The sequence below is a fragment of the Aethalodelphis obliquidens genome, unplaced genomic scaffold, assembly GCF_003676395.1.
Source record: "Aethalodelphis obliquidens isolate GAN/ISIS:26980383/991018 unplaced genomic scaffold, ASM367639v1 scaffold5, whole genome shotgun sequence".
In the NCBI taxonomy this organism is placed as follows: Eukaryota; Metazoa; Chordata; class Mammalia; order Artiodactyla; family Delphinidae; genus Aethalodelphis; species Aethalodelphis obliquidens.
This window is the reverse complement of record NW_020837949.1, coordinates 75,034,887-75,058,758: the sequence shown is the minus strand read 5'-3', so window position 1 is coordinate 75,058,758 and position 23,872 is coordinate 75,034,887. Positions and strand designations below refer to the sequence as shown.

General features: G+C 41.0%; 1 protein-coding gene across 1 annotated transcript in view; it reads left to right on the top strand.

The window, feature by feature from the left end:
• The window catches only part of IGF2BP3 (insulin like growth factor 2 mRNA binding protein 3), a 138,436-nt gene that overhangs the window by 23,027 nt on the left and 91,537 nt on the right, over positions 1-23,872 (top strand). Inside the window, exon 3 of the mRNA XM_027102675.1 lies at positions 16,496-16,544. Coding sequence (XP_026958476.1) covers positions 16,496-16,544 — 49 coding nt within the window. The remainder of the gene's footprint in view (positions 1-16,495; positions 16,545-23,872) is intronic.

The following is a 23,872-nucleotide window of genomic DNA, read 5'->3' as shown; positions in this document are numbered from 1 at the left end:
GTGGCTCACGTGTTCTAGAGCGCAGGCTCAGTAGTTGTGGTGCACGGGCCTAGTTGCTCCGCGGCATGTGGGTTCTTCCCGGACCAGGTCTTGAATCCGAGTCCCCTGCATCGGCAGGCGGATTCTTAACCACTGCGCCACCAGGGAAGCCCACGATTAACATTTTATAGTAATCTTATTAAATTAAGAAAGCAAATTTATAAGAATGATAGGGCTTCCCTGGTGGCGCAGTGGTTGAGAGTCCGCCTGCCGATGCAGGGGACATGAGTTCGTGCCCCGGTCCGGGAAGATGCCACATGCCGCGGAGCAGCTGGGCCCGTGAGCCATGGCCACTGAGCCTGCGCTCCGCAACGGGAGAGGCCACAACAGTGAGAGGCCCGCGTACCGCAAAAAAAAAAAAAAAAAAAAAAAAGAATGATATGTACATTAACATTTTTAGCTATTGTCGTAATTGGCAGTAACTTTAAATGCATAGCTGGGCTGAGTTTTTCAGACGGTCTGCTTAGGTAATTTGCAGTTTCTTGGAAGACATGAGAGCTGTTAAGATTCTGAAATTATATATATATCTATATATATAGAGAGATATATTTAATCTACAGAATTTTAAGGTATGTGTGTTGTTACAAGTAAATCAGATCTGGTTCTGGTTGGTTGTTTTGAAGCTATTTGTTTGACCTCATAACTGTTATGACTCTGAATTTATATAGGCTCTTGGAAAGATAGACCAAGCTGCATATATAGTATTTTTCCTGTTGCTTTTTATGCTTGTATGAGAATGAAGATAGAAATCTGTAGCTAGTTTTAAAAATTTACCCACTACATATTTAAAGCTTTCCCAAGTCCCCAAATACCTAAAGTTATAAACATAGGAGTAAATATTTTAATGACGTCCAGCAGATAAATCTATAGGGAAGGTATTTACTATCCCTAATACTTGTAACTTTTTTTTTTTTTTGGTCTCACCGTGGGGGCTTGTGGGATCTTAGTTCCTCCACCAGGGGTTGAACCCAGGCCCTCGGCAGTGAGAGCTCAGAGTCCTAAACACTGGAATGCCAGGGAATTCCCTGTAACTGATACTCTTACCTTTAAGATGTGTTCCGGATTTCATTATCAGTAGAACATGCTAAATGTAGGTGTATGTGTATGAGGTAGAACCTCTAAGAAAAAAACGTTAAAACTTTGACCTAGGTCTTTCCCCAGCCCTTCTGAAGCCTGTGGTAAAAACAACAAAAACAAAAAACGTGATACGTGAACAGATGGTGGTGAGAGGTGTGTCAGATTCCGGGTGTGCTGCCCCCTGGTGGACGATCTGTCCCTATCGCCTAGGTTTTTGCACTTGTTTCTACAAGTCGGTCTTTAGGCAATTAATTAAAGTGCTTGGCTGTTTAACATGTTCTTAAGTGTTTTGAAAATGCATAAGTTTTTATTTCAACATTTTTACAAGGTGTTAAAGTCTAAAGTCCAGCCCACTAAAATTTAATGTCCTGTACAGATTGTTAATGACAGATTCGGGTGGTTTTTCTGATAGTAAAGCTTTCAAAAGGGTTACAACATTTTGGAAGGGGGGCAGAAAGGGCCGTTTTAAACTCTTGGTGTCTGTGTTATAGAAAAAGCCTGAGGGCAGGTAGATGAGTTCCAGATACACTTGAGGGTAATTACTCTGTAAAGGTGAGAGCCTTTTATACCTTTTGGTGCTCAGTGTACTCTCTCCTTTTGGCTTATGTTAAACTTTTTGGCCAATCATATCTATATAATAAATATGACCAGGAGTTTCTTCCTTTGAGAGACTTGTGTCCTCCATGAGCATGGAGATGTTAGTCATAATGTGTTTTTGTGTATAATGATAGTGCAAGGTTATCTGCAAAGTCTAGTATGGTTATATCTTGGAAGAAAAGAGTTGAGTTGCCCTGGATGAGGAATGTCAGAGATATTGGGATTAAACTTATATATCTTTGTTTTCTTGCTACATGACAAACCATTATATATAAAATAAACAACAGGTCCTACTGTATAGCACAGGGAACTATATTCAATATTTTGTAATACCCTATAATAAAAAGAATATGAAAAATAATATGTATAACTGAATCACTTTGCTGTACACCAGAAACTAACAACAGTGTAAATCAACTGTACTTCAATTAAAAAAAAAAAACTCGAGGGCTTCCCTGGTGGCGCAGTGGTTGAGAGTCCACCTGCCGATGCAGGGGGCACGGGTTCGTGCCCTGGTCCGGGAAGATCCCACATGCCGTGGAGCGGCTGGGCCCGTGAGCCATGGCCGCTGAGCCTGCGTGTCCGGAGCCTGTGCTCCGCAACGGGAGAGCCTATAACAATGAGAGGCCCGCGTACAGCAAAACAGCAACAACAACAAAGCCCGGCGCTTCCCTGGTGGCGCAGTGGTTGAGAGTCCGCCTGCCGATGCGGGGGACACGGGTTCGTGCCCCGGTCCGGGAGGATCCCACGTGCCGCGGAGCGGCTGGGCCCGTGAGCCATGGCCACTGGGCCTGCGCATCTGGAGCCTGTGCTTCGCAACGGGAGAGGCCACAACAGTGAGAGGCCCACGTACCGCAAAAAAAACAAAAAAAACCCCAAATCAGAAAAATAAATTCTTCAATTACATAAAACAGAATTTTCATACTGATTCTCTTGCAAGCAATAACAGTTGTTATTTTATTTGCTTGATTATACAAAATATTAAAATTAGAAATATAAAAAAATTAGTAATATAAACCATGTGAATTGTATAACTCTACTTCTTGGAAACAAGAAGGCATCTAAACTTCATTGTTCAAACTGTCAGGTGTACTGGGATTGTTGTAGTTGCTAAAGTTGATGAGAAGATTATATAACTTGATAATGACCAACTGCAACTTTCTCACTTAAAAAAGCAAAACAAACAAAAAAACCCAAGAATTTGTCTTGGATAAGGACCATGTCCAGGTATCAGTAATATGAAATAAAACATTAATATAGAGATATCCCTATGTTCAAAATACAGCACTTTTAAAAATTGAGTCCTCTTAAAACACCTCTTCTTGCAGATATAGTTTACTTAGTGATGGGGACTTTTATGTGGAAAATAAGTATTACATATAAAATGTTGTATGATCCTGAAATTACTTTGATAAATGGAAATAAAATTCAATCAGTTTTCCCTTTGGGTAACAAGTATACTACATTTTAGATCAGCTCTGTCCGGTTGAAAGATGTGAACTATGTATATGTAATTTAAACTTTTCTAGTAGCCACAGGTAGACGTAAAAAATAGGTGAAATTAATATTTTATACAACCTAGTCTAGAACTTTAAATTTTTTAACATGTGATCAGTATAAAAATTGTTGAGAAATCTTATTATATTCCTATTTTTGTACTGTCTGTAAAATCTGTTACGTATGTTACAGTCATAGAACAATTCAGTTTGGACTGGGCTAGCCACACTTCAAGTGCTCTGTAGCCTCATGTGACCAGTGAATATTCCATTGGATAGAGCAGTTTTAAGATACACAGCTTGTGGGACTTCCCTGGTGGCACAGTGGTTAAGAATCCACCTGCTAATGCAGAGGACACTGATTGGAGCCCTGGTCTGGAGAGATCCCACATGCCGCAGAGCAACTGAGCCTGTGAGCCACAACTACTGAGCCCTCATGCCACAACTACTGAAGCCCATGCACCTAGAGCCTGTGCTCTGCAACAAAGAGAAGCCACTGCAATGAGAAGCCTGCGGACTGCAATGAAGGGTAGCCCCTGCTCGCCGCAGGGGCTAGAGAAAGCCTGCCTGCAGCAACGAAGACCCAATGCAGCCATAAATAAATAAATAAGTTTATTAAAAAAAAAGATACACAGCTTGTAAAATCACTTGTTAAAAAATATGATGGGGCTTCCCTGGTGGCGCAGTGGTTGAGAGTCCGCCTGCAGATGCAGGGGACACAGGTTTGTGCCCCGGTCCGGGAAGATCCCACATGCTGCAGAGCGGCTGGGCCCATGAGCCATGGCTGCTGAGCTTGCGCGTCCGGAGCCTGTGCTCCACAACGGGAGAGGCCACAACAGTGAGAGGCCCGCGTACTGGGGAAAAAAAAAAAAAAAAAAGAAAAAAATATGATGAGTCTTGCTGGGAAAAAATGTAATGGTATTTATAAAATTAGTTTAACTGTGGGAAAACGGGAATGATTATTTTTCAGTTTGACTCAAACGTATTAGAGGTTTTGTATCTTAGTACTTCATTCCTTTGTGACCACCCTAATTTTCAAGGAATATATATGTATTTGCTATATTGTGTTAATGTTACACTTTTTTAAAAATAAATTTTATTTATTTATTTAGGCTGTGCTGGGTCTTCGTTGCTGCACGCGGGCCTGCTATAGTTGTGGTGAGCGGGGGCCACTCCTTGTTGCATTGCACGGGCCTCTCATCGCAGTGGCCTCTCTCATTGTGGAGCATGGGCTCTAGGCACGCGGGCTTCAGTAGTTGCAGCATGCAGGCTCAGTAGTTGTGGCTCACGGGCTCAGCTGCTACACGGCATGTGGGATCTTCCCGGACCAGGGATTGAACCCGTGTCCCCTGCATTGGCAGACGGATTCTCAACCACTGTGCCACCAGGGAAGCCCTACACTTTTGAAAGAGTCATGCAGGCACTGGGTCTTTTATTTAAATAGACACTGTCCCTGATGTTCAACTACATGCATTTCTGTGGTTGGTTGAAATACTTGTGGTAACTTCTCTGGTTAAAGACACATTTTCAGATTCTCAGTGTGAAGACTAGAGAAATCTTTTGGTTATTCAGGAATCAAGGATCAGTTTGTGTCCTATTAATTCAACTATTATTTTTCAAAGTGATCTGTCATCTTGCCTTGCACATATCCTAATGAAGGTCAAGAACTTTATATTCCTCCGTTGAAGGGACATATAGTCTCCTACAAGAAAAAGAGATAGCAGTGTATATTTGCAGCTATTAGTAATAAGAACAGCACGTAGAAGAACATTCAGCCTTTCCTGGACTCTACCAAGTTTCCATCCGTACACTTAGGGCTGTCAGACTGTTCTACATAGATGCAGATGATAGTGTGCACCTTTGAAAGATAAATACCTCTGTTTTACTTAGTGGGACATGGATATTATTCCCATGAAGATGTGGGAGCTGAGGGATGACAGAAAAATCACCTTAGCTTCTCACTTAGAACTGTTGTGTTAAAAGAGACTTTTGTTTCTTTATTCCTTGTTGAAGCATTGTTGAGTAATTGCCTGTTAGGAACCAGGAAATCTGCTAAGCACGGGAGTATACAATAGTCAATAAGGTAGAAATGACTTGGCCTTCATGGGGCTTGCCGTGTTAAATAGACCTCAGTGGCCACCAAACTTAAGTGTGTGTGAAACCACATTTCCCTGCCCCATCCCCAGAGACTCTGATCTAGGAGGTCTGTATTAGGGCCTGGGTATTTTCATTTTAAGTAAGCCCTCTTGGTGATTCGAATGTAGATGCTCCTTAGACCACCCTTGGAATGACATCTCTTTGTTTTTTAATTTTATTGAAGTATAGTTAATTTACAATGTTGTGTTAATTTTTGCTGTACAGCAAAGTGATTCAGTTATACATAAATATATTCTTCTTCGTATTTTTCATTATGGTTTATCACAGGATACTGAATATAGTTCCCAGTGCTATACAACAGGACCTTGTTGTTTATCCATCCTATATATAATAGTTTGCATCTGCTAATCCCAACCTCCCAACTTTCCCTCCCCCACCCCTTTCCCCCTTAGGAACCACAAGTCTGTTCTCTATATTTGTGAGTCTGTTTTTGATATTTTATTTATTTATTTATTTATGGCTGGGTTGGTTCTTTGTTGCTGTGCGCGGGCTTTTTCTAGTTGCGGTGAGCGGGGGCTACTCTTGGTTGCAGTGCGCGGGCTTCTCATTGCTGTGGCTTCTCTTGTTGCGGAGCGCGGGCTCTAGGTGCGTGAGCTTCAGTAGTTGTGGCACGCAGGCTCAGTAATTGTGGCTCGCGGGCTCTAGAGCTCAGGCTCGGTAGTTGTGGCGCACGGGCTTAGTTGCTCCGCGGCATGTGGGATCTTCCCCGACCAGGGCTCCAGCCCTTGTCGCCTGCATTGGCCAGCGGATTCTTAACCACTGCGCCACTAGGGAAGTTCTGGGAGCGCAGTCTTAACCACCGGACAACCAGGGAAGTCCCCGGCGCGATGAGTTTTGAAAGCTATATATACACCTGTGAAAGTACACCCACTATCAAGAACACTTCTATCGTTGACATAATATATATATGTGTGTGTATATATATATATATACACACACATATATATATGTTTTGCAGGGGTACTTTTTTTTTTCCTTTGAGCTTATCCCTTTTACCCGGACATTTGGGTTCTTCCCAGTTTTACCTGTTTACAAACTTAGAGCTAAGTTGTTGTGGTTTTTTTTTGCGGTACGTGGGCCTCTCACTGTTGTGGCCTCTCCCATTGCGGAGCACAGGCTCCGGACGTGCAGGCTCAGCGGCCATGGCTCACGGGCCCAGCCGCTCCGTGGCATGTGGGATCCTCCCGGACCGGGGCACGAACCCGTGTTCCCTGCATCGGCAGGTGGACTCTCAACCACTGCGCCACCAGGGAAGCCCTACAGCTAAGTTTTTGAGTCGGCTGCAGCTTTATCTAGAGAGACACTGTAAGGAGGAGAATGCTTGAGAGGCTGCACTTCTAGTCTGAGGATTTGATAAGAGACTGCCGAGTCAGTCATGAGGCGGGGTTATGCCAGTTGACACTTATCACCAGCAATCTGAAATGCATCATTTCCCCAGGTATTCATCTACTTGGAGTATTCTGCTTTAAAAAAAAAAACTGAGGTTGACCTTTTAAGGAGCTAATTTTTAACTGTATAAAAGAAGCAAGGATAGATATAATTACAGTATTGACTATTGCAATTAGTACAAGTAATTGTATTGAATTTGGCCAGGTTGAACTTCCTCTTTGGGCATAGTTTGTGTTGGTTGGGCACAGCTAAGAATGAAAACCTGCAGCCAGTTCAGAGTGCCTGCAAGTGACAGGTTGAAGAGGCCAGGCCATACTGCTCTGAGTCCAGAGGCTTGTCTTTTTATTTGGAAATGATCAGTACACATATGGACCATGTGTCCCAGCTCTTCGCGTAAGAGATCAAGGCAAAGAGGAAAATGTCAGAAGTTAAGTTAGCCTTGGTTTTCTCTTCCTGTCTTCAGCTGGTATTAGCTGTGTTAGATCATGATCCAAGCCTCGGCCTCTTTATATCTGTGAAGCGGGAAAGTGGTGATTCGCTTGATTTGTATAAGTGATAGTAGAAAGAAAGAAAGGAGGGATGGCCTTTTGGGAGAAACAAGATAAACAAAATGAACATTTAGGACTTATAGGTGGTTTGGATGGAAGGTTGCAAGTCTGTACACTTGTATGTCTTGCACTACGACTTAGCATGAAATGACTAGCTCTAAGGGCCTAGGTGCCAGTGTATACAATTTTCATAATATCTTGAGGCAGTTGAATTAGCTGAGTTTCCAGCATAGTTGACTTTCTTGGTATTCATATGTAACCTTGTCCATTTAATGCCAGTATTGAGTTTTAGTATGTGAATTGATCGTACGGTTTAAAGCTGTGGAGCAAAGTGAAAATTTTGCTTGAGATTGGCATATCTTTGACCTTTGGGTTTAACACGCAACCTGTAATTTTTCTGAAGTTTTTTTGATAATGGTTACATTATTGGTTGGATTATAAGTGAAATCAGTAAGATGGAATATAGTTAGGAGGATAGACTGTGGAGCCAGAATGCCAAGAGCTGGATTCTGACCCTGCCACTCATTAGCAGGGTATGTTTGGGCAAGATAAACTTGTGCTTTTGTCTTCGAATCTATAAAATGCTGACTGGGAGGGTTACATGAGATAACAGACATTAACTGTCTAAGATAACAGATAACTGTCTTAGGCAGTTTGGGCTGCTGTAATAAAATACCATAGACTGGATGGCTTAACAGATGTTTATTTCTCACAGTTCTGGAGGCTGGGAAGTCCAAGGTCAAGGTGCACGCAGATTCTTTGGGTTCTTGCTGAGGGCCCCGTTCTTGGCTTATATAGACAGATGCCTTCTTGCTGTGAGGTCACATAATCTTTCCTCAGTGTGCAGTGAACAGAGCCCTGGTCTCTCTTCTTAGAAAAACAGTAATCCCATTATGGGGGCTCCATGCTTATGTCCTCACATTAGGCTAAACACTTCCCAGAGTCCCCATCTCCTAACAGCATCACATTGGGGGATAGGGCTGCAACATACGAATTTTTTTGGGGGGGGCATAAACATTCAGTCCATAACAGACGTAAAGCATTTTCTTGTTTATATTCTTATTTATACCTGTCAAGCTTTAATGTGGAAAAAAGATGTAAATATCAAAGACTTTTGGCAAAAACATAGTAACCTAAAATTTGAATTGAAAATAACAGTTGGTCCTCCATATCCATGGGTTCTGCATCTGTGGATTCAACCCACTGTAGATGAAAAATAATTGGGGAAAAAAATCCAGAAAGTTCCATAGAGCAAAACTTGAATTTGCCTTTTGGGGGCAACTGTTTACATCTCATTTATATTGTATTTACACCTATTTACATAGCATCTACATTGCATTAGGTATTATAAGTAATCTAGAAATGATTTAAAGTATATGGGGGCTTCTCTGGTGGTGCAGTGGTTGAGAATCTGCCTGCCAATGCAGGGGACACGGGTTTGAGCCCTGGTCCGGGAAGATCCCACATGCCGCGGAGCAACGAAGCCCGTGCACAACTACTGAGCCTGTGCTCTAGAGCCCGTGAGTCACAACTGCTGAAGCCCGCGTGCCTAGAGCCCATGCTGTGCAACAAGAGAAGCCACTGCAATGAGAAGCCCGCGTGCTGCAACGAAGAGTAGCCCCCGCTCATCGCAACTAGAGAAAGCCCACGTGCAGCAACGAAGACCCAACGCAGCCAAAAATAAAATAAATAAATTTAAATAAATAAATAAGTAAAGTATATGGGATACTATCCATTTTATATAAGGCACTTGAGCATCCGTGGATTTTGGTATCTGAGGGGCTTCTGGAACTAATCCCCTGTGAATTTGGAAGGATGACTGTAATCACCGTGGACACATGGTTTATTTCGCTTTCAAACAAAATGGGTATTGTCTAGCTCTGGCCTAGGAGTGATGACCAGCCCTATAACAGCACCCAGGTTGTGTCTCGTTGTATTATTTCTGACTAAAAGGAACCGGTGCTCCATGTAGATGAAACTGGTTGCAGATGGGGGCAGGAAGTGTACAAGTTGAACCTGGATTATCATAACAGAAGGCAAAAAAGCTCTCAAAGATTGCTGGAGTCATTTCAAAAGATACAGGATCAGTGTGAAGAGGCCTCCACTGATGCCAAAGATGGGGCAATTTGAGCATTAAAAGGAATTAATGCAGCGGGTTGATACACACAAAGTATTTGTGAATCCATAATGTTACTGAAAAAAATAAGCATTTGGTCATCTTTGGACAGTGCCAGGGGACCAACTCATCATTCTGAAAAGTTTGAAATAATAATGTCTTTGAACTCCTGAAAGAAGACATTGAAATGAGGATTTGCATGAAGCTGGTTTATTTTGGAGATGGTTTCATCTCCAAAATAAACCATTCTCCAAAATGAGGGAATGGGGAGAGTGAAATGGGGGTTTAGGACAAGCCAAGGAAGGGCACTTTATTGAGGTTGCCATAAGGAAATAGGACCTTTGAGGAATGTACAGAATGCGTCCCAGGTGGAAGACTGGGACATTTATCTATTGGCTCGCAACGTTCTCCTCTGTAAAGTACAGGTTGTCTTGAGGGTTTCATCTCTCCTCTGTTTCTGGGCTGTTCTTTTTTTTTTTTTTTAATTCTCCCTTTTGACAAAGGGTGTTTATTTTTTAAACATCTTTATTGGAGTATAATTGCTTTACAATAGTGTGTTAGTTTCTGCTTTATAACAAAGTAAATCAGCTATACATATACATATATCCCCATATCTCTCTCTCTTGCACCTCCCTCCCACCCTCCCTATCGCAGCCTTCTAGGTGGTCACAGAGCACCGAGCTGATCTCCCTGTGCTATGCAGCTGCTTCCCACTAGCTATCTATTTGACACTTGGTAGTGTATATATGTCCATGCCACTCTCTCACTTCTTCCCAGCTTACCCTTCCCCCTCCCCGTGTCCTCAAGTCCATTCTCTATGTCTGCATTTTTATTCCTGTTCTGACCCTAGGTTCTTCAGAACCTTTTTTTGTTTGTTTTTTAAGATTCTGTATATATGTGTTAGCATATGGTATTTGTTTTTCTCTTTCTGACTTCACTCTGTATGACAGACTCTAGGTCCATCCACCTCACTACAAATAACTCAATTTCGTTTCTTTTTATGGCTCAGTAATATTCCATTATATATACGTGCCACATCTTCTTTATCCATTCATCTGTTGATGGACATTTAGGTTGCTTCCGTGTCCTGGCTATTGTAAATAGAGCTGCAGTGAGCATTGTGGTACATGACTCTTTTTGAATTATGGTTTTCTCAGGGTATATGCCCAGCAGTGTGATTGCTGGGTTGTGTGGTAGCTCTATTTTTAGTTTTTTAAGGAACCTCCATACTATTCTCCATAGTGGCTGTATCAATTTAGATTCTTCTGGGCTGTTCTTGAACTCTTCTGAGGCTTTGGTGAAAAACCTGAGGTGAAACAGAGATGCCTAAGGGTGTGCTTAGGGGTGGAAGGAGGCGGGACAACTTCACTGTGCTTGGGACTGTCTCCCACAGCTGTGAATGAAATCAGAGGTGAGCAAGGGGATGTGATGAGCAGCACAAAACCATCTGCAGAAGGGAAAGAATCAAATACTTACCCTGCCTTTACTATACTTACTTCGGTTCAGCGTATCCAAATATGTGATAAAGGAAAGTTGTTCTTTATGGAAGAACTCCAGCTAAATTAAAAAATACGGGGCTTCCCTGGGGGCACAGTGGTTAAGAATCCACCTGCCAGTGTAGGGTACACGGATTCAAGCCCTGGTCCGGGAAGATCCCACATGCCGCGGAGCAACTAAGCCCGTGCGCCACAACTACTGAGCCTGTGCTCTAGAGTCCACGAACCACAAGTACTGAGCCTTTGTGCCACAACTACTGAAGCCTGCGCACCTAGAGCCCGTGCTCCGCAACAAGAGAAGCCACAGCAATGAGAAGCCTGCGCACCGCAACAAAGAATAGCTCCCGTTCACCACAACTAGAGAAAGCCCGCGCAGCAGCAAAGACCCAGCGCAGCTATAAACAAACAAACAAACAAATAAATTCATTAAAAAAATATGGAAGGCATGATACAATGAGGAAATACATTTTCAACCTTTATGAAACAGTGGATTTAGGCAGTGATCATGAGTGATTGCAACATCACAGGTAGACAAGCAGGGATAATGTATCTTTTCATGGAAGTATAAAACCTCCCCTGTGATAGTTTATTGTCTCTCCCTAAACAAACAACAGCAAAAAACAAGTCAAATTTTCAGATCTAATTACCACTTTTATAGGGGTCAGAGTAACATCATAATAAACACCACCATGGGAGTGTAAGTAGCAAAATCCAGGCAGTGAGAAACAGGAGACAAATGACAGGTTTGGGATTTTTTTATTCTCTGCATAAGTTGTAAGGATAGAAAGGGAAACATGCAGCTTATGAGGCTAGAGTCATACTGAAGCATGTGCAGTGTGTATGGCTCTTTTTTGATACTGATTGAACAAACTTAAAAAAATTTTTTTTAAATGGGGAAATGTAAACTAACTAGATATTCAGCATGAAGTTTTTATCCATTTTTAAGGACATAATAGTATTTTGTCTACTTAAAGAGTCGTTTGAAAGAAGATGCTAATATAAAAGACATGAGAATGACAAAAATTTAGGGTGATGGTTACTTTCTAGCAGGCAGGCATTTGGGTGAGGGAAGAGCATGGTAGCTTCAATTGTCTTCTGATTTGGTGAGGTGGTTTCATATATGTTTTATGCTTTGTAATGTAAAGATATTACACATCATTGTATATCAAATTCAACATAGCAAACAATTATTTAAAATGACACAAAGAGGATACAATGGGTAAAACACAGAATGAGTAATTGCACAGCACTTATTACCTGGACCTCCAAATAAATAGCAAGAAAACAGAGTGAAGGGGAACTCTTATATCCAAGAGACCTAAGAGATGTTGACTCTACACATGTGGGCATATCGTTGGGATCTTGATATGAACAGACCAACTGTAAAAAGATAGTTATTAAGCAGTTGGAAATAAACAGAGTGTGGGTATTCTCAAGGAATTTTTGTTAATCATTTTTAGAAGCAATAATGGTGATATAGTTAATTTTAAACAAAAAAGGTCCTTTTGTCAGTATTTACAGATGTACTGTAGCGTGACAGGCCATGTAAGTGGGACTTGTTGGTACAGGTGTGAGTATAGATAAACAAGATCAGGTGATCATACTTGGTAACTGATACAGGCATATGGAGGTTGATATGATTTTTTTACTTTGGTGTCAGTTTGAAAACTTCCATAAAATCAATTTAAGTCAGTTCCATTTATTACTAAAACTTTTGAAGATGCCTTTAGGAGTGTATATGAGCTTTATTGGCTTTTTATCCTGTAATTAAACCAGCTTTTAATAAATAATGAGGGACTTCCCTGATGGCACAGTGGTTAAGAATCTGCTTGCCAGTGCTGGGGACACGGGTTCGATCCCTGGTTCGGGAGGATCCTACATGCCTCGGAGCAACTAAGCCGGTGTGCCACGACTACTGAGCCTGTGCTCTAGAGCCCGCAAGCCACGATTACTGAACCTGAGTGCTGCTTCTATCGAAGCCCGTGTGCCACAACTACTGAAGCCCACACGCCTAGAGCCCGTGCTCCGTAACAAAAGAAGCCACTGCAATGAGAAGCCCACGCACCGCAATGAAGAGTAGCCCCCGCTCGCCACAACTAGAGAAAGCCTGCACACAGCAAGGAAGACCCGGTGCAGCCCAAAAAAAAAAAAAAAAAGAGTACTGAATTTTATTGCAACTATTTCAGGCACAGTAAGCATTTTTTAAAGGTTAAATGAGAGCTTAAACTTCACCTCATTTTTCCCTCTCGGGGGAAAACCCTTAAATTCTATATGATTAACTTATAAGTAGATTGTGTGGAAGTTTTCTTTTAAAATAGCACGAGAGATTAAATCGGCATTTTCCTGTTTTTGTTCTCAAACTTCAGTATAGCTATTGTTCTTCTCACTCCCCCATGAGCTGTAATAAAATCATGTTAGTTTTTGGATGGTGGATCCATGAGTCTTGTGTTTTCTTCCCCTTCTATATGTTATAACAAATGTTAATTTAACTATCGTGCTTCTCAGGTACCACACACTGTTCCAGACTCTGAATGCAACAGTGAACAAGACAGCCTAATGAGTCCCTGTTGTTACAGGGTGTGATCCTTGTTACTACGTAAGTGTGTTTTAGGAGGAGGTGAAACACCAACTTATTTTGCTGATAGTTAAATTGAACTTTAATGAGTGGGTAATCACACTGGAAAACAGTATCCGTTTTCTTGACTCCTAAGTATTTAAAACCCAAATATAACCAACCTATTTCTAAAAGCTCAGATGGGAGATGGGAGCTAAGAATACAGGCGATAGTGTTTTTTTGTTTTTTTTTAAATTAATTAATTTATTTTTGGCTGTGTTGGGTCTTTGTTGCTGCGCGCGGGCTTTTTCTAGTTGTGGCAAGCGGGGGCTACTCTTCATTGTCGTGCGCGGGCTTCTCATCGCGGTGGCTTCTCTTGTTGCAGAAGAAGGGCTCTAGGGGCTCGGGCTTCAGAGTTGTGGTGCACGGGCTTAGTTGCTCCGAGGCATGTGAGATCCTCCCGGAGCAGGGATCAAACCCGTGTCACCTGCATTGGCAGGCGGATTCTTAACCTCTGCGCCATCAGGGAAGTCCAGGTGATAGTGTTTTAACTGTGTATAGCCAACTTGGTTAGTACAGCTGAGTGGGGTCGTTTTTTCTCAAGTACCTTCTGGGTCAGAGGTTTGTGTTTATGTACTAGATGAGAATTCATGCCTTTGCTTGGACTTTTTTAATGCTGGGCCTTTTGGCTCTTGTAGTGATAAGAGTGGACCATGGGGAGAGGAGCTAGAGGTGAAACTGCAGAGTTTAAGATTAGTTACTGGGTAAGTGGGAAAGAACAGTGCTAGATGTCAAAACACTAACTGTATGAAAATAATCCTGGTATTTGTCTAAAATGAAACACGAGAGAATCAGATAATGGAAAAGGGACAGCCATTTAAGGGAAATAATTATTCTGGAGTAACTTCTAATAAGTAAATGGGTGTCAGATGTACATTTTGAAGAATGTGTGGGGAAAACATGGCTAATGGATTACTTCTAATGTACAAAAAATAGTATCCTATTTAAAGAAGTTCTTGGGAACCCTGTGAAGTAGGTATTTGTTTTAATAATGAATAATTACCTGCTTGGTGACCATAACTCTCTAGGTATACTTCTGTGTGTGCTTTTGGGAAAATTTTTTGGTAATATATATACCCAGAAAAATGAGTCCAGTAGAGATGAATACTTAGTTTCTTAACATTGTGCTGTAATTTATTGTGTCAGATGCTTGACTGACAGATTAGTACTTGCAATGTATAGTAAATAATTCTTACTTCCTTGGTTACCCAGGGTAAGTATTTACACAGTGTGAGTAACTTTTCTGCTACCCAAAGCAATACATGGCAGATTTGAAACCTATGTTTTAGGAATGTTTTTATTAGGGTATATTTTTTAAGGTAAATGTAAAACTTATACAAAAGCAGAGATACAGTACACATCCTGAAGCTTTAACGCTTATTAGCACAGGAGTTTTTTTTTTAGCACATGAGTTATTTTTGAAACAAATCCCAGAATAATGTGTAAATTCTAAGACTATGTGGTGTTTAACAATTTTTTCTTAAATTGGCGTTCTGTCACTGTCTCTTTGATACATTGCCCTTGGTGATTGTGTTTTGTTTCGCTGTCTCATAAAAATAATGTAAAAATGATTTTTCCTTCATCGTCTATTTTATCATTATAAACAGGATGTACCTGAGTTTGTTCATCTATATGTTCTTTAGAGTTCCATAAGGGATAGGCAGTGTCTGTGGCATTTATTTGTTCTTAAGGCTTTGGGGTGAATGGGAGAGACAAAGGAGTAGGCTGTGAATGTAGTCCCAGCTGGTGTTTTGCTGTGGTACTTAAAAGTGGATCGTTTGACCCAGAAAAGGAAATTAACTATAGTTCTAGAAGTTAAAAAATTATTTCACTTGAGATGTCATGCCCAATTGTTAGTCTCTCTCTCTTTTTAAAATAGCTAGTTGACTGTAAATTCCTTTCCCTCTAAGAGTGTGACTGGTATGTGGTATTCGTAGTACAATCTCATATAATTCATGTTCCTTCCTTCCTTCCTTCCACCCTCCCTCTCTTCTTCTGCTCCCTCCCTCTGATAGTATTGAGGAGGGGATAGAAGAAGAGGGACGTATATTACAATAGATTTTATTATTATATAAAATACATATTGTGTTTTATATACATAGCATATGTATAGGTATATGTGTAGGCATTTGAACTAAGGTAGGGGATTTTTAATGTTTTTTGTGCCATGGACTCCTTTGGCAGCCTGAAAAGTATGGACCTCTTAAGGTATTTTTAAGTGCATAAAATAAAACACATGGGATTATAAAGGAAATTATTTTGAAATAAAGTTAGAATAATGTTAAAGCTTGTAGTAGCATGTGTTTCTTAACATAATAAGGAAAAGTTCTAGCAACACAGCTAACTTTCACAGTAGTGATTATACATGATATTTAAAGATCTGCAACAACGTAAGTGATGTGAAAATATCTGATTTATTTTAATGTCAAAAGTACAAGTCATATAATTCTACTGTCGTTTGATGCCAACATCCATAATTGAAGGTGGTGCTAAATTTCAGTTAGGGGATAGTGAAAATAAACATGTGATTTCCCCCATACCCCACCCCTGCTATCCAAGTTCCTTGAATTCTGTCCATGGACCCCTTGGCTGTGATCTCAGATTAAGAACATCTGGACTAAGGCTTTGTTTGTGTTCTGGGACGCTTACTTTGAGGCTAAAGGGTTTGAACTTAGAATATAGTCATCAGATGAAATGTTTTTCAAACAATGTATCTGCCAATTTTAGTGGCTTTTAGAATAAGCCATAACAATCCAATGATGCTAGATTTCCAAACGGTCTCAGTATGCATATTGTGATAACTTTGTCTCCTTTTTCCTTCTTGGGCTGCCTTTTCTTATTATATATTAGTTTGTAATTAATATAAAGTATTTTAAGTAGTTTCTAAGCATCCATGTTGGCTATTAATATCTTCTGCATTTACTTTTTTTTTTTTTCTTTTAAAAAACATTTTAATTCTTCTGCAGGATTCGGAAACTTCAGATACGAAATATCCCGCCTCATTTACAGTGGGAGGTAAGAATTTCTATATTTAAAACTAAGATTTTAGTATCTAAGCCTATTGGTAGTTTTTCCAAAGGTTTTTCTCCTTCCAACTCATGGATGTGCTAGAACACACATGGTTCTTCTCTTTTATGGTTTGTGTCTTGCATTGGGCTTTGCTTTGTAAGAGTATACTATATCTTTGAAAACAATCTGCTCTTTGAGATATTTAAAGTTGAAGTAAGTTCTGGGGTAACTGCGTAAACTTGCTCATTCAATCACATCCCACAGAATCTTGTTTGAGATCTTTCTGATGAGTTTTGCTAATTGTATTTAAATATGACGTTCCCTCCTTGGCAATATTTTAAAGAGCAAATACTGCTATTTATGCTTTATTTTAAAATGTTACTATGCTTTCTTTTGCTCACATGGTGGCACTGTAGTAATTGTATATAAACACAAACCTTTTAGCACAATTGAATAGCCTGTGTCAGCAATTTCCAAACCATGTTGATGATGTCATGGTGAGAATTTGAGACCCCAGTAGTTGAAAAGATAAAAGGAAATGTCTGTTGACTCTTCCAGATGATGGACCTGAATATTCTTAAAAGCTACTTTGGAGAAGGTGGTGCAGGGAAAACTGCTCAGCTTTTGTGTATTTTTAATATAAAAATCAAGAGTAACTAGCTTTGTGTGTTTCACATTAGTGTTCTAAAATGACATTTGAAGAGTCACTAAACCAGAACCTTCATCAAAATGCAAAGAATGGTTAAAAGGTTTCTTTGGTGGTGAGTTTAGGAAAGCTGGCCTGAGGTCTCATTCTCCAAGGTCCCAGTTGGTAACAAATCACTTATGCTCAGAATATTTTACAGCACATTTATTTTCAGAACAATGTTATTGAATTTAGTCTTTGTAGGACTTGGTTCTTTGGTCTATGTTGAATATTTTTCAAGTTATATAATGTATACTTTTGTAGATAGAAACAGTGACATTAGATTAAACTCAATGCATTTTCTTGTTTTAGTTTAACATTTGTTTAGGAAATTCAGTATCTTGGAGGATGAGTCCCTGAATCAAGTGTCATGGTATCAAGATTACTGGTTTAATCCCCTTTTTTATTTACGTGTTTTTTTTAATTGGAGTATAGTTGATTTACAATGTGTTAGTTTCAGGTGTACAGCAAAGTGATTCAATTTTATATACATATATATACACATATATATATTGGGTTGGCCAAAAAGTTCATTCTGGTTTTTCCATAACCTCTTATGGGAAAACCTGAATGAATTTTTTGGCCAACCCAATATATACATATATTCTTTTTCAGATTCTTTTCCATTATGCGTCATTACAAGATATTAAATATAATTCCCTGTGCTCTACAGTAGGTCCTTGTTATTTATTTATAGTAGCGTGTGCATGTTAATTAATCCCTTCATTTTAACATGGGCTGTGTTAAATATGATTTTCTACTTGGGAACTAGATCTAGTGTAATGTAGCTTTCAATGAAAGAGTCAAATGGTGGCAGCCAGTTTTAAGTAAGTGAATTGTTAGTGTAGTAGCATATCAGCTATAGGCAAGTGGTAGTTTCCTTCTAATTCATTCATAGTATCTCTTCAAATTTAGATTGCAGTGGCTTCTTGAGCATTGTTGATTCTAGTTTTGGGGGCTTCTCAAGATTTTAGTTCATGGCATTCTTCTTCATTCTGGGTAAAATTTAATCTGTGAGAATAAATCTTTATTTGCCACATCTAACTTTTTTTTTTAAATTTCATTTTACCCTCCCCCATAGTCCTTTGAGGTAAGGTGAAGTTGGTGACATTATCTCCATTTTCAAATGGGCAAATACGGGCCCACAGGGTTCAAAGAATTAAGTAAGAACAGATTCTGAATTTAAAGAGACGTGGAACTAGACTTTGAAACTCTTGACCTTTGACCCCTTTACAGTTTAAAGGATGGTTTGAAATACTGATTGACAAAAACTATTGAGGGCTTGTTAGGAGTAGGATGAACTATTGGGATATTTCCTTTCTTTGAAGGCTTGAATGACCACCATCTGTTACTTCCTTTTTGAGGAGTCACTTTGTGTAACATTTTATTTGTACGCACTGAGCCTGCTGGTTGTCTCGTGCCAAAGCCTTATAGAAGGTGATAATTTTGCAGTTATATGTCTGGACTCCCTTTATAATGGAAAAATTAGACTTTGAATCCACGAATTAATCTTAGAATCACTGAAAATGTAATGACCAGACATTACGTGCCTCCTGATTTGACGCAATAGGAAATACATAGCAACATAGATGAAAAATTCTTGTCAAAAAAACAGAGGTTTGACTGGATTCAATTTCAATCTGACTTTGAGTTTATAAGAAGTATAGACAGTAGGGGCACAAATGAAATGATGCCATGAAGAAACACCTAGCCAGTTCCAGAATATGGGACATTCCACAGGACAAATGACATTGTTTAGTAATCAAGTGATGGCATATTAAAAGGGAAGGGGACTGTTACAGAATAAGACCTATGAGAATAACAAAAAAGCAAGCATACACCTGCACTAAGTTATTTGTGAACCATGTAAACAGTCCTTAGGAGCAGCATGGAGTATCTAGAAAAGCCTTAGAGTTTTTTGCAGGAGGCTTTTGGCGTCAGACTTGGGATTACATCCCAGCTCCACTGCTTACTAGATATGTGATCTCTGAACCATTTTTTAAAATTGTCAAAGCCTCATTTTCCTCCTTTCTAACATGGGGATGATAACAGCCACTTGATTGGGTTGCTATGGGCGTTAATAGGATTATGCATGCTCAAACCCTTAAAAAATGCTTGGTACATATAAGTGCACCCTACATTTTAGCTATGGTATGAACAACAAATTCATTTCCTCCCAACTTAAAGTTCTTGTGCTTAACTCAGATGCAGCCTATAGCACACACAAAAAAACAGGTATTATACCAGGGGGAATTAAATGTGGAGAATTACACAGTTGCTAGAGGGCTGAATGAGCAAAGACGGAATCCATAGATAGTGAGGACTATAGCAGCTCCCACCCTGAGGCTGAGTGGGGAGGAAAGGGGTTAAGGGGACAGGGTGAGGTTATCAGGTCCTAGAAGCTTGAGGGAAGAGCTCCGAGTAGCTGAGGGTGAGCAAAGGATGCTCCCTGGCTGTGGCTGGTGCCTGGGATGGGGGAAGAAGGGAAGTGATGAAGCTGGTTCTGGGAATGCCCAGAGCCGCTAGAGTCCCAAACCCATGGCTGTTAGGATGATGCTGATAAATGGGAAGGAACACGTGTCACCTCCACTCGTGCTCTCCAGTCCCCCTCTTGTGCATTCTGTCAGCAGAAACCACCAGGGAATGGCTGGCAAAGGTGCGATAATAGGGCAGAGTCCCAGTCCCAGCATCACAGAGTTGGAAGGTGTATTTGGAACTGAGAGCTTAATTTCCAGTCAGAGTCCTATCCCAGAAGTGAAAGTTCCTCCCCTGTTCTGCCAGTGCTCTTCTAAGCCATTTTCTGTGAGGTCATCAAAGAAATGACAGAATCTGGGACCATGGCGAAAACACCATGAGATAACAGTGCTATGAGGCGTTTTATAAGGTCTGTAACTGGATTGTTGATTATCTTTATACCACTGTGATACTTTATTTTATGTTTTTATTTCTTATTTACATTACCTTTTTACCACTAGATCCTGCTGAATGACACACGGGGATTCCTCTCAAGTTCTTGGAATACCACGTCATGCACGCTTTGTGTGTCATGTGGGGCTTAAATGATTTCTAGCCCATTAGTTTTGGTTGATGGTAAAGTGCACTCAAGTGTTCTGGACTGGCTAAATGTTTCACTGCTTAAGTGTTTTGGCAGATAAAGATATGGGGAAACTAACTTTTGGAAGGACCTGCTGCTGGAGAATTAGGTAGGTTTGTTTTTTCCCCCAAATAGGTGGAATGTAGAAGGGAAATAGAAGAAACTGTTTCTACTCCCCCTCCAACCCTCTTGCCTGAGGTACTGGAAGAATAGATCTGTGGTGTGACCAGAACTGGAAGGGCTCCTCTACAAATAGTCCTAATGTTGGACAGATCTGCATCCTCAGATGCCCTAAGGGATGTAAACATGTGTGATAAGGGTTTGAGGGAACACCTTGGGCAAACACCAAAGAGGTGAAGAAGGGATAGAGCCCCAGAACACTTGACTTTAAACACCTTTGAGAAGAATCCTTTTTGTTTTGCCTGACTCAGTGTCTTAAATTGGCCCCATTTCCTGAATTTAAGGGGTATCTTTCTTCATTTAAAAAATAAATTGCCAAGGCCTTAGGAAAGGACTTCTCAGAGAGAGTTTTTCCTAATCTTATCATCTTAATAGTACTCTCCAATCAAAGTTATTAGTACTCATAAAATGTTAAAAGGGAATACCCTCCTGGAAGGGAAATGTAACGCCCATTAATTATGTAAATGAAGGGTCTAGAGTAAAGGGCAAGTTAGGTTCTCATTTGGGGGTCAGGTATTGAAAGTAGAATGATGCTTCCACAGAGGTTAGTGTCTGGCAAAACAGACTGAGCTACTGAGTTAGTGGTTTGCATCATAAGGCCCTGACTGCCCATGCCTGGAGTGACTGTATTTTCTGAGGCAAAGTTTTGAATATATGATCTGACAAATACTTATGGGGAATGCATAATTTAAAATTACAACTTGCTGGAAAATGCAGAATGTCTGTTGGCTTTACCTCAAGGCCTGGATATCAGATTTTTCCTGGACTTAATTGAGGTGAGAAGATGAATATCTTGGGAAGAAACTCTGAAGAGGTTTCCACACTGTAAGATCCATTTTTCTGCCACATGTGTTGTCTGGTGTGATTGAGTAAAGGAAGTGGAAGCTGTCTCCTGGCCTAAACATAGGGGAGTAAAGGGGGGCTCTTCATAACTAAAGCATCCTCAAATTGCATCCAGGCTTCTGACATGCCAGGGGGTTGGTCTCTGGTTCTTGACATGGAAAGCAAGTAACCAGTATGCTGAAAATGAAAGCCCCAAACTACAAGTCGAACATTGCAATGTAAAATATTCTTTGCTTTTTTTCCTCAGCAGAGTTATCTTAATGATTTCTCTTTCGAAGTTCTTTTTGGTTGTTCTGTGTAAGCTTGAGGCAATTTTTGGAAGTAAGTAGATCTTGTAGGAAATCTTAAAAGGCTTTTTCTGTTGGGCCATAGGATTGCCCTAACAGAACACTTTCTTTATTGAAACACTTTGGCTTGTTAGTTTGAACCCACCCCCTAGTAACCAGTTTGGAGAAAGTTGACTTCTAGGGCATAAGGAATGTTAGAAAGCCTTGGCTTCTTTCATGATGAAAAGAAGTTTTTTCTCTGAAGTTTGGGGGTGGGGAGCGTGGCATGGGTGGTAAAATAAATGTAGTGGGATGAGGCTGAACTTCCCTGTAAATTACACTCAAGCGAGTTACATCCACTCTCTGGCAGAAGGGCTAAAGCTTTAGAGAGATGCCTGTGTTTCAGACTGTAATGAAAAATACACTGTAATAGGACACCTTGTGAGATGAGGCTGGTACTTATTTTTTTTTTAACTTAATTTATTTATTTTTGGCTGCACTGGGTCTTCGCTGCTGAGCGCAGGCTTTCTCTAGTTGCGGCGAGCAGGGGCTACTCTTTGTTGTCGTGCACGGGCTTCTCGTTTCGGTGGCTTCTCTTGTCGCAGAGCATGGGCTCTAGGCACGCGGGCTCAGTAGGCGTGGCACACGGGCTTAGTTGCCCCACGGTCCGTGGGATCTTCTCAGACCAGGGCTCGAACCCGTGTCCCCTGCATTGGCAGGCGGATTCTTTTTTTTTTTTTTTTTTTTTTTTGCGGTACGCGGACCTCTCACTGCTGTGGCCTCTCCCATTGCGGAGCACAGGCTCCAGACACGCAGGCTCAGTGACCATGGCTCATGGGCCTAGCCGCTCCGCAGCATGTGGGATCTTCTCGGACCAGGGCTCGAACCCGTGTCCCCTGCATCGGCAGGCAGACTCCCAACCACTGCGCCACCAGGGAAGCCCCAGGCAGGCGGATTCTTAACCACTGCATCACCAGGGAAGCCCCTTAAAGGTTGCCTTTTGCAGCAGACATCTTGGAGTCGTAATGTAGTAGCAGAAAAACACTGTTCTGGGTTGGTGATTTTCAAAGTTCTCTCTTTTTTCTTCGGAGGAGATGGTATGGCAGAAACCTGGTATGTGAATATAGATAAAGTTAGAGTTATTCAAAGGTGGCATAGAACCTTGCCTGCTGGTTCCCTCTTTGGCCCCCAGGGAATCCCTTGGGTGCAGGTGTGATATTGTGGTTTATAATAAAAATATATATTTGCTCTTGGTCCGTTTCTGACCCAGAGCTCCTTAAAACCCTTGGAATTTCGTAAGTGGTGAGATGATGAAGGTGTCTTTCGTTAAGTTAATGATATGACTTTTGGAAACCGCTTAAGGGTAAGAGCTACTGACCAGGTGATTAGAGGGTTAGAACTTTGAGTCACAGTGTGCTGTCACCCACCCCTGCCTCCGGGGACGGGAGAGGGTGCTGGAGGTTGAATTAGTTGCCAATGCGAATGATTAATCAATCATACCTATGTAATGAAGCCTCATAAAAACCCCAAAGGACTGGATTTAGAGAGCTTCCTAGTTGGTGAACATGTGGGGAAAGTGGTAAAGTGTGGAGTGAATGGTGCGCTCGAGAGAGCATGGAAGCTGCACACCCTTCCCTCACACCTTGCCCTAGGCACCTCTTCCGTCCGGCTGTTCCTAAACTATATTCTGGTGATCCAGTAAGTAAAATGTTTCTGTGAGCTCTTTGAGCTTCTCTAGTAAATTAATCAGACCCAGGGAGGGCTTGTTGGAACCTCCTGTCTGTAGTTGTTTGGTCTGAAGTACACGTGACAGCCTGGGCTTGCATTTGGCTTCTGAAGGGTGGAGGGCAGTCTTACGGGACTGAACCCTTAACCAGGTTCTATCTCCAGGTAGATAGTGTCACGTAGATAGTGTCAGAAATGAGTTGGATTGTGAGACGTGCATCTAATATCTAAGAGTTGTTTATTGGTGGTGTGGGAACACCACCCCTCCACACTTTGGAATTGGGTCCAGGAATCTGAAAGAAGAGGTTTTGTTGCACTGTTTGAAGATCACCATGGCTTCAGTGAATTTGAGTATGAACAGTTGTTAGAAGTAGTTGATCTCTGTCAAGTCATTTTGAAGGAACTTTTACAACAAGTATGAGACCGTTGACACTGATAGGTGATCTTTCTTCTCCATGGCCTGACTCTGAGCACTGGCCAATAAATAGCTGACTCTTACTGAGCACTAATGTGCCGGGTGCTGAATTAACTTGTTTTAATC